General features: G+C 34.9%; 1 protein-coding gene across 5 annotated transcripts in view; it reads left to right on the top strand.

The window, feature by feature from the left end:
- LOC144974558 (macrophage mannose receptor 1-like) overlaps nucleotides 1–10000 on the top strand; it is a 77678-nt gene that overhangs the window by 12219 nt on the left and 55459 nt on the right. For all 5 annotated transcript variants that reach the window (XM_078917538.1, XM_078917537.1, XM_078917540.1 and 2 more), the window contains exons 6-14: nucleotides 1–6; nucleotides 1419–1504; nucleotides 2344–2452; nucleotides 3357–3491; nucleotides 5132–5236; nucleotides 6178–6357; nucleotides 7887–8096; nucleotides 8471–8608; nucleotides 9819–9919. The exon at nucleotides 1–6 is cut by the window's left edge and continues 100 nt beyond it. In XM_078917538.1, coding sequence (XP_078773664.1) covers nucleotides 1–6; nucleotides 1419–1504; nucleotides 2344–2452; nucleotides 3357–3491; nucleotides 5132–5236; nucleotides 6178–6357; nucleotides 7887–8096; nucleotides 8471–8608; nucleotides 9819–9919 — 1070 coding nt within the window. The remainder of the gene's footprint in view (nucleotides 7–1418; nucleotides 1505–2343; nucleotides 2453–3356; nucleotides 3492–5131; nucleotides 5237–6177; nucleotides 6358–7886; nucleotides 8097–8470; nucleotides 8609–9818; nucleotides 9920–10000) is intronic.

Raw genomic sequence — 10000 nt, 5'->3', positions numbered from 1 at the left:
ACTCAGGTAGGGCCGTATACGAGATATTCTGTAATCGATTCCTTAACCCTCTCCTTACTACCCATAATGTAAATGTTGCTGCTCGAAGCTCGAAGAAATAAATAATTATGTGAAATTGAATGAACTTAACTACGCCACTACCACATTATCTCATTCATCTGTCGTGTTTCATTCATCCTGTTATGTTGATAAAGGGGAAACCTGACACGTTCATTTGATCTGTTTTTGTAATTAAATTAAAGCTTACATTCAATTTCACATTATTATTTATCTTACTACCCATAAGAAAATCGTCACATTGGTTACGATGTAACCGACAATTTTCTTATTCTGATTTCTCTTGTACATCACAAAATTTAAAGAAATGCTTTGATTACAGCTATAAATACTAAACACTGTGTTGTAGAGCTCACTTGTTACTTTTTTGTTTGAGTGAGAAAGTCTATTTTTGTGTTGGGTGGGTGGGTGTGAATTTTCGGGGGAAATTCTAAAAATAGCTGGTAAGGAGAGAGTTAAAGCCAACATGATATTTCTATCATGTCCCATTATTTTCCTGTATTTATCTCTTTGTAATAGTTGGACTAAAGGTGTATTTTACAACGAACCCCTCGTTTGTGGACAGTTTGAAATCATATATTCTCTATGTAAATGTTGCTGCTCGAAGCTCGAAGAAATAAATAATAATGTGAAATTGATTCTAAGCTTCAATTTAATTACAAAAACAGATCAAATGAACGTTTCGAGTTTCCCCTTTATCAACAAAATAGAATGAATGAAACACCACAGATGAATGAAATAATATGGTAGTGGCGTAGTTGGTAACGGTGGGGGGGGGGGGGGGAGAGGATTAAAAATGTGGCCAAACAACTCGTTCTTCGAATATCGATCGATTTAAATTTCCCTCATGTTGACAAACATTTTCAAACCCGGGACTTCGCGAAGTTATGATGAAATGATGATGAGAATTAAAAGAGCAAAATATTCCCCTTTACAACAATGTTAAAACAAGTCCATAATAATTGCCTCTGGTTATCAGACCCAGTTACGGTTTCTGGGACAAGTGTGGAGAAGAGACGGAATAGAAAAGTTGGTAACATCTGGGATGATCGAAGGAAAGAGAGCGAGAGGAAGACAAAGAATGACTCATTTAAATAACCTAAGAATGGCCAATAAATGTGATTTTAACAGCAACACAGATTTCATGCGCACGGCAGAGGATCTTGATTCGTGGAGACAGCTGACCGGCAACGTGCTCAAGAGCACAAGCCACGATGGATGATGATGATCAGACCCAATGTAAAGCGCTTTGAGCAAATTGCACTCGATAAGATTTCAATTTAGTTTTATGTTATTTTGTTTTGTTTTTACTGCCTTACCAATTACCAAAATTATACTCTTTTTTTTTAAACATCGTTTAGATGGTAAAAACCAATATGCTGTCAAGCCTTTGGCAAATGCCAGTCTGCCTTATGACATCTCGTCTGTTATGCACTACAGGGATTGGGTGAGTATAAATTAAGTAGCCAAACTGTATGTTGCTAGGGTATAATATTATAGTGTTCAGAAAAGTGAGTGGAGCAGGCACTTATGTTGGTAACAACAAGAGATGAAGTGAGTAGGAAAGTGCCAGAAGACAATAGAGAATAAAAAATTTCGCGGCGGTGATGTTTGTTTGAACCCACGACCTTACTGGTACGACAACTCCGCCTGGCCACGGTGTGAATAGCTCATACGGTAGAGTCACGCTCTCACCGGCCAGGCGGAGTTGTCGTACCAGTAAGGTCGCGGGTTCAAACACCTATCACCGCCGCGAAAAAATGTATTCTCTATTGTCTTCTGGTATTTTCCTACTCATTACATCTCTTAATATTATAGCGTGCAGCTTTGTTGTCTTATGGTATGGCGCCTCGCCTACGGGCCGGTATGTACTGGATTCGAGAATCATTGAAATAGACACTTTTCACTCACATTTTCTCACCATACTCAGGTGCAAAATGATTACCTTGTCGTTAACGTCTTTGTGTCTGTTGAAATAGAATTGTAATATCACCTTACAGGTGTCATTATTATTATTATTATTATTATTATTATTATTATTATTATTATTATTATTATTATTATTATTATTATTATTATTATTATTATTATTATCATCATCATCATCATCATCATCATCATCATTATTATTATTATTATTATTATTATTATTATTATTATTATTATTATTATTATTATTATTATCATTATCATTATTATTATTATTATTATTATTATTATTATTATTATTATTATTATTATTATTATTATTATTATTGTTGTTGTTGTATGTGTTACTGTATACAGATGTATCAAAGCGGTGGACCAACTTTCACCAAGCTTTTCCCTGAGCTGAGTGTGGGATTTCAGTATTTCTATTTCTTCATGGAAATGGCGTCGGCCTACAAGTGTTACGGTAAGTAAGCTATTTTTAAAAAGTTGACGTCAGATAGGTCTTTATTATTGCTTTTTGCCATCTGTGTTTATGAATAATTCTCACTAAACTGTATTAACCAGACTATACACCCGTTCAAGGTTACACATAGTTTTGTGTGTTGGTCCGTTATACTTCCGGAATGTTGTGAGCTTCTTAGTCAAGCGCATACTATCTATAAATAGAACGAAGATGACGTCACTCTGGTCTTATTTATTGCTTTTTGCCATCCATGTTTATGAGTAATTTTCACTAAACTGTATAAACCAGACTAAAAAGTGCATGGTTACACATAGTTTTGTGTGTTGGTCCATTTTACTTCCGGATGGTAATGTTGTGAAGCGCACACTATCTGTACTTTGATTTAGTATTCATCATTATCATATACTTTTATAATTATAACATATAAGTACGTACATTACTTTATTGTTGACACAGAGACGCTAAATGTGTAATAATCATAGATTCCAAATCATTACATAGTACACCAGCAAATGCCACAACACACATTTGAACGAACACACATATATGCATACACACAGATACAAACACACAAACACAAGCACACACACACACACTCACAAAACCACGTACACATACACGCATACACATACACACACATACACACACACATACACACACACAAGTAAAACTAACATACTCATGTTTAATAATAAATAACCAATCTATAATTTCATTTTCGACACATCAACATCCACACACACACACACACACACACACACACACACACACACACACCAATTTTTCATTAAATGTAAATTTTTTTTGCAAAGAAAATGTCAAACACACACATCCACACACGAACATACAAACAAACATATGCTCATTATAACAATACATAATATGATCGTTATTCTAAACACAGAGAAACCCGAATGTTATGGCAAACTGTTGCACTGTGACAATGATGGATACCAGACCATTTTACACGGCAAATGTCAATGCAAATGCCCGGATGGTCTTGACCCGGGCAACATTTGTAAAACCCCATTGAAAAAAGGTAAACTTGATATCAACAGGTTTACTGTCTTACTCTAAAATAAAAAAAAAATAATAAAAACTTATTTTAAACTTTGGCCTAAATAAATCGTCCTTCAAATCGTCTGTTTAAATGACCCTCATCGTGGCAAAAACGATCAAACTTGAGACCTAATTTTATCTTTAATTCCAACTATTTATTGAAGAAATGCCTTTGGATTGAAAAGACAGCGAATGCATTTAAACCAAATTAATAACAAAAAGTTTGCTATTTGGGCACTCACTGTAACGATTAAGAGGCAATAGGATGACATGCGAAGAAAAGCAATGATGAAGTTTTAAGTGAAATGAATCTGAATAAATCAAGATTGCACACTGACCTAATGACACACTAAGTAATAAAAGTCGACATTCCACACGTATGATAATGACAACAACTACACAGGACGCTAAAAATAGAAACACGATTGGCACAGGAACCGGAAAGGTAGAGGGTGTGGTGTCACGACTTTTTTCTCCTATTTGCAGCTAAAAAAATTAATTAAGGAGATGACCACAGCAAAATCACCAATGCATCAATTTCCAGATACCATTGATTGTTTAAAAAAATAATTAAATTGAGCTTTTATATAGAGCAATATCCACGAAATGCGCTCAAAGCGCTTTACAGGGGGTCCCTGAGCAACAGCACCATGTATCATGTTGAACGACACATGACGCCTGTTAAGCGAATATTACAAATTTTTTTTGGACAGAGACAACGCTGTCTACGGACAGGTACTCATTTTTACACCTGAGTACGGTGAGAGAATGTAAGTAAAGAGTCTTTTCCAAGGACTCAACTATGCGCGAGGCTCCACATACCACAATACCACATAGCCGCACAAGACCACATAGCCGCACCATTGTTACTGTCTACAAGAATGACAAATTTGACAGCAGGCTCTGGTGTAAGATAAAGATCTGAAAAAGTGTGTATGAAACCATGCCAGACAAAGCAAGAAATAAAAATAACAACATCAAAAAACATTTTTAAAAACCAGCCCGCCTCAGGTCTATTGATTACCTGTCAGACGTGCTACCATTTCAGCATAGAGATTATTAACCTGCGGTTCGATCCCTAATAAAGGCAGGCTGAATTTTGGGGGATGGTTTCTTTTTCTTGTATTTTTTTTCCTTGCTTTGTCTGACGTGACACTGGTTGTGGTCTATGTGGTCTAGTGGTATAACACTTGCTTTCGGATCGGAAGGTCCAGGGTTCGAGCCTCACGCTCGGCGCATAGTTGAGTCCTTGGAGAAGCCTCTTTACTCACATTCCCTCACCGTACTCAGGTGTAAAATGAGTACCTGACCGTTAATAGCGTTGTCTGTGTCCGAAAAATTGTAATATCGTTTAACAGTCGTCATGTCCCGTCCTACATGTTAAATGTTGCTGTTGACCAGGGACCCCTTGTAAAGCGCTTTGAGCACATTTAGTGGATATTGCGCTATATAAAGCTCAATTTAAAAATATATATATATACACAATTTTTCAGATCCTTATTGTATGCCTGATAAAAGTAATAATTGAAATTATAATGTTCTTTTAGAATCAATTTTCGACGACATCAAACCATGTTCTTGTATTGTCTGTCTCTCTCTTTTTGTTTTGTTTGTTTACAGTTTCATCTTTCTGGCCAAAAGGGTCATATGCCTTGCCTCAACCTGAGACTGGTTGCCCTAAAGATGATTTGTTCCAGGATGGCAGATTAACATTTTTTGAAACAAGTAAGTACCGTATTACTACCATTATTATTACAACAACTACTACTGCTACTACTACTACTACTACTACTACTACTACTACTACTACTACTACTACTACTACTACTACTATTATTATTATTATTAATAGTAGTAGTAGTAGTAGTAGTAGTAGTAGTAGTAGTAGTAGTAGTAGTTGTAGTAGTAGTAGTAGTAGTAGTAGTTGTTGTTGTAGTAGTAGTAGTAGTAGTAGTAGTAGTAGTAGTAGTAGTAGTAGTTATTAGTAGTAATGGTGGTGATGGTGGTGATGGTTGTGATGTAACTACCGTTGTTGATCGTTAATGTGTAGTTTTCATTCAGTTATGAGACATTTCTTTACTTACTTTTTTGCTTAATATATTATCGGGTAAAAATACATAGACTATTTCGCGGGTTTTTGTCAGTTTTTGTGACCAATTTGTGATTAGACATATCTAGATATATACATGTATGATTTTGAAATGCCATTAATTGCACAGTAAGTAGAAGGGTATAGGGAATGAGATTAGCGGAAGAATAGCGTTCCTTACAGAGAGAACGTCAACATGGTTTTGCGCATGCGTCTCTCTCGTACTCGCTTTCGGTGAAGTGTCTCATGCCGCTTTCACCGGAAGCGAGGACGAAAGACGCATGCGCAAAGCTAATATGACGTTCTCTCTCTAATAACTTCTCCACCGGTGACGTACAATCAAGGGACGCTACTTTTCCTCTAATCTCATACCCTATAAAAGATATGTATCACCTAAAACGGTTGGTACTTATTTGAAAGCCTGAGAGTCCAGATTGTTATGGGCTCATTGTTGTAATGGGAATACACCCAAACTGATGTGCAATATTAACCATTACATCAATGTCAAAATGCTCGGTCCGTTATGAGACCTATAAATGTTCGCACGTCGACTTAAAACAATCAATTCTATCTTCAGGCGATACCCCTGTCCCTTTGCGATCCGATATGAAGGAGACACTAGACGGCAAGCAAGATGAGCTATACTTTTGTACGAAAACAACAAACGATGACTCATCGGTATCCAAGGGTAACACGAAATTCAACTGGCCGCATGGGAATTATTGCATTTACAAGAAGGGAAACAGATGTCCAACAGGTGATTACGGACGCATTTTTATTATGTAATGAATATCGTATCTTGTTTTAAAGGTATGGTATTAATATAGACTTATACATAGAGTTACTCTAGGAAAGAGTTGTTCCTCTCTGTTATTAGCTAATTGATTTTAGTTACAACTGAATTACTTATTATTGATTAAGTCCATTGTTAAAATATTATTTGTGCTTAAAAATATCAGAGTGGCATGACCTAGAGAAGCATGCACTCTTTGTTCCTTACTTTCCATATTTGAGTTATGTATACTGTTTTTCGTTCTCAAAATGTTATTGCGATATATTTATATAATATACTCTACCTTATACACAGTAATAAAACTGTTATCTCACATATCAGTTAACGCTTCTGAGTTGAGAGATTCCACAAAATTATTAATCTGGGGTCACGTCAAAAACACAACAGAATACTTCCCAATAAAATGGTTTTATTCACCTCTTATAGATAGCGCCTGGCTAATAAGCTCACAACATTGCCATCCGGAAGTATAACGGACCAACACATAAAACTATGTGTATCCATGAACTTTTATAGTCTGGTTCATACAGTTTAGTGAGAAGTACTCATAAACGTGGATGGCAAAAAGCAATAACAAAGGCCTGAGTGACCTCAACTTCATTCTGCCAATTGAGTCTCCACTCTTTTATGACTTTATGACAATTTTTGTCAAAACCGATTTGCACTTATTTACAAGTCTGATAACAACCATGGGAGCGATCTATATTCATGTTTTCGTCCAACCAAGTCATCAATCACATGATTTGCTGCTGTACAACGATTGGACATTTCTCAATGCATCTAAACACACTGCTTTGTGTATGAAAGCTGTAAACACTCCCATGAGTCATGCTGAGCAAAATGACCAATTGTGCCGTTGGATATTTCTCGAATTCTGAAAACTTTGGACTATGTGAGTCATTTTGAGCACACTTTGCTATGTGACCAATGACCTCAAGCACATGGAAATGTAATATAGTTCTCATTAAGGTAATTGAAATGCTCTGAAAAAGCTGCGTCCATTATCCATCTAGAATGCTACGGTTTTTATCTGACCACACTGAACTCCAAGTAAATAACAAATCAAATTATTTATTGGATGGTGGGAGATCATTTTCGACACTTGGTCCTCAAATATGGAACTATTTTCCCAAGGCTAGTCGTGGAGCGTCAAGTGAAGATAGAGTATGACCTAGTCATGATTATGCGCTATACAAGTGCTATATATTATTAAGACATTGTTTATTTCAGAAATATCAAAATTAGTATATAGTTGTATCCAGCTATCAAACGTGCAAATACGAGCAGGCAGCTCGAAAAGGTTTCATCATCGTTAACATCATCATCAACATCAACATCATCATTATCAGCATCATTGTTATTCATATTATTATAATCATTATTATTATTATTATTATTATTATTATTATTATTTTATTGCCTCTTTACTTGTCTAGTTCTTTATTTACTTATATATTCATTCTAATGATAATTTTAATATCTTGGTTCAACAGGGTTTAAATCTCACGAAATAGTTTTCACCAGTTCTATCAACCCGTCAAAGCATGGCCTAATTCCCGATGGCTCATATGACTCGAAGATCATAGAAATAAGGATTTGTTGTCAGTTTCGTGGCTTCTATGAATCGTCCGTCTCATTCCCTGTGGACAAACCGTTTGCACTCATTAAGTATCCGGATGACAAACCATGTCAGTCAGTTGAAGGTAGGCAGTGGTCAATTTGTCTATAATATTATCACATAATTCACCTTTAGTCTTTTAGACTCATTGAGGATACAATCGCAAAATTTCTACTACTGCTTTTACTACTACTACTGCTACTACTACTCCTACTACTACTACTACTACTACTACTACTACTACTACTACTACTACTATTACAGTAGTAGTAGTAGTAGTAGTAGTAGTAGTAGTAGTAGTAGTAGTAGTAGTAGTAGTAGTAGTAGTAACAGTAGTAGTTGTAGTAGTAGTAGTAGTAGTAGTAGTAGTAGTAGTAACAGTAGTAGTTGTAGTAGTAGTAAGAGCAACAGCAGCAACAGCGACATTACTCACACGTTCATTATCGTTTCCTTTCTCAGGCATGCGTCCCAAAGAAAGGGCATTCAACATTACCAGTTTATCTGAATTCAAAGTCGACCAACTACTGGAGGAATGGAAAATTAATGATGAGAACATTCTCCAGATAACATTATGCCATTATAGACCGGTCGATTTAGGTGTGTAGAACAGTTTTAGAAATTTTTAATTTATTGTTCACCCCACACGTTATTTGAATATTGCGATGACGTTTTGCAAGTCGATGTACGAATAATTTCCCTTAAAAAATACAATGAAAACATCCAAATTTGTAATTATGTCTATTTTTGAATTGCACGTAGTTTGCACTTTCAGAGCCTATATTAACTCTTGATCCTTCACTACCATCAACATTTCATGTAATCCACTATTCGGATGGAATTTCAATAGAATAAATATCCCACTGTTGCCAATTTAGAAATAATGAGGTTACACAACAAACTATATGACCATCACAAATCCTTTCATTTCGAGTGGAAGCTATTGACCCCCTCCCTACCAACAACAGGAAAATCGTCACAATTGTTACGATACAGTGAACATTATTCTTACACAGAATGTGTATGTACATCGAAAAATTTGAAGAAAAATCGTTTTATAGTCTAAAAGAACTTAATGTTATGTTGTAGAACAAAATTATGTATAGCATGCTCTTAGCTTTGAGTTTAAATTACTCAATTTTAGTGTTAGGAAGGCATGACATTTTGGTAAAAACATTGAAAATGTTTTATAAGGAAAGAGTTATTAATGACGCATTTGAGACTTTAATTACTTCTTTAAACAATGGTATTTAAAATCTTATATGACGGGGGAATGGGAATGTAATGGATAATATAGATTTTTTTTAATTCTAGAGAGGGTAAATTTCTATATGAATAAAAATTGTTGGCTTGTTTGTTTTAGAACTAATCACATATTGTTTTTTTGTGATTGGGCCATCTTTGAAAGTGAAACGTCAAATGGGTTACTTCATCTCGTAACAAAAACCTTTGTGAGCTAATTGAAATTTCATGCTTATGTGATGCAGTAACCCTTTTGACGTTTCACTTTCAAAGATGGCCTAATCACAAAGACAATATGTGATTAGTTCTAAAACAAACAAGCCAACAATTTTATTCATATAAATTTTCCCTCTCTAGAATTTAAAAAAATCAATATTATCCATTACATTCACATTCCATCCATTACATATTATATATATAAATAAATATATATATATATATATATATATATATATATATATATATATATATATATATATATAAAAGCATGAAATTTTAATTGTGTTATAAATATTTAACCCTTAAAACATCTAAAACCTCTTTAATCTATTCTGTATATTTCCCCAAGACTGTGGAGGTTCAATTATCTTAAACAAAACAAATCCAGTTACTGTAATTGAAATGAGTGGAAAAGGTCGCACTGACTTGGAATGTACTTGGGTTATCAAGGTGGGTTAAGTTATTTGTTGTTATAGCTTCTTCTTCTTCTTCTTCTTCTTCTTCTTCTTCTTCTTCTTCTTCTTCTTCTTC

This window comes from Berghia stephanieae, chromosome 6 (genome assembly GCF_034508935.2).
Source record: "Berghia stephanieae isolate SIO BIC M18660-M18661 chromosome 6, UCSD_Bste_1.3, whole genome shotgun sequence".
Lineage (NCBI taxonomy): Eukaryota > Metazoa > Mollusca > Gastropoda > Nudibranchia > Aeolidiidae > Berghia > Berghia stephanieae.
This window is presented reverse-complemented; position numbering and strand designations above follow the sequence as displayed.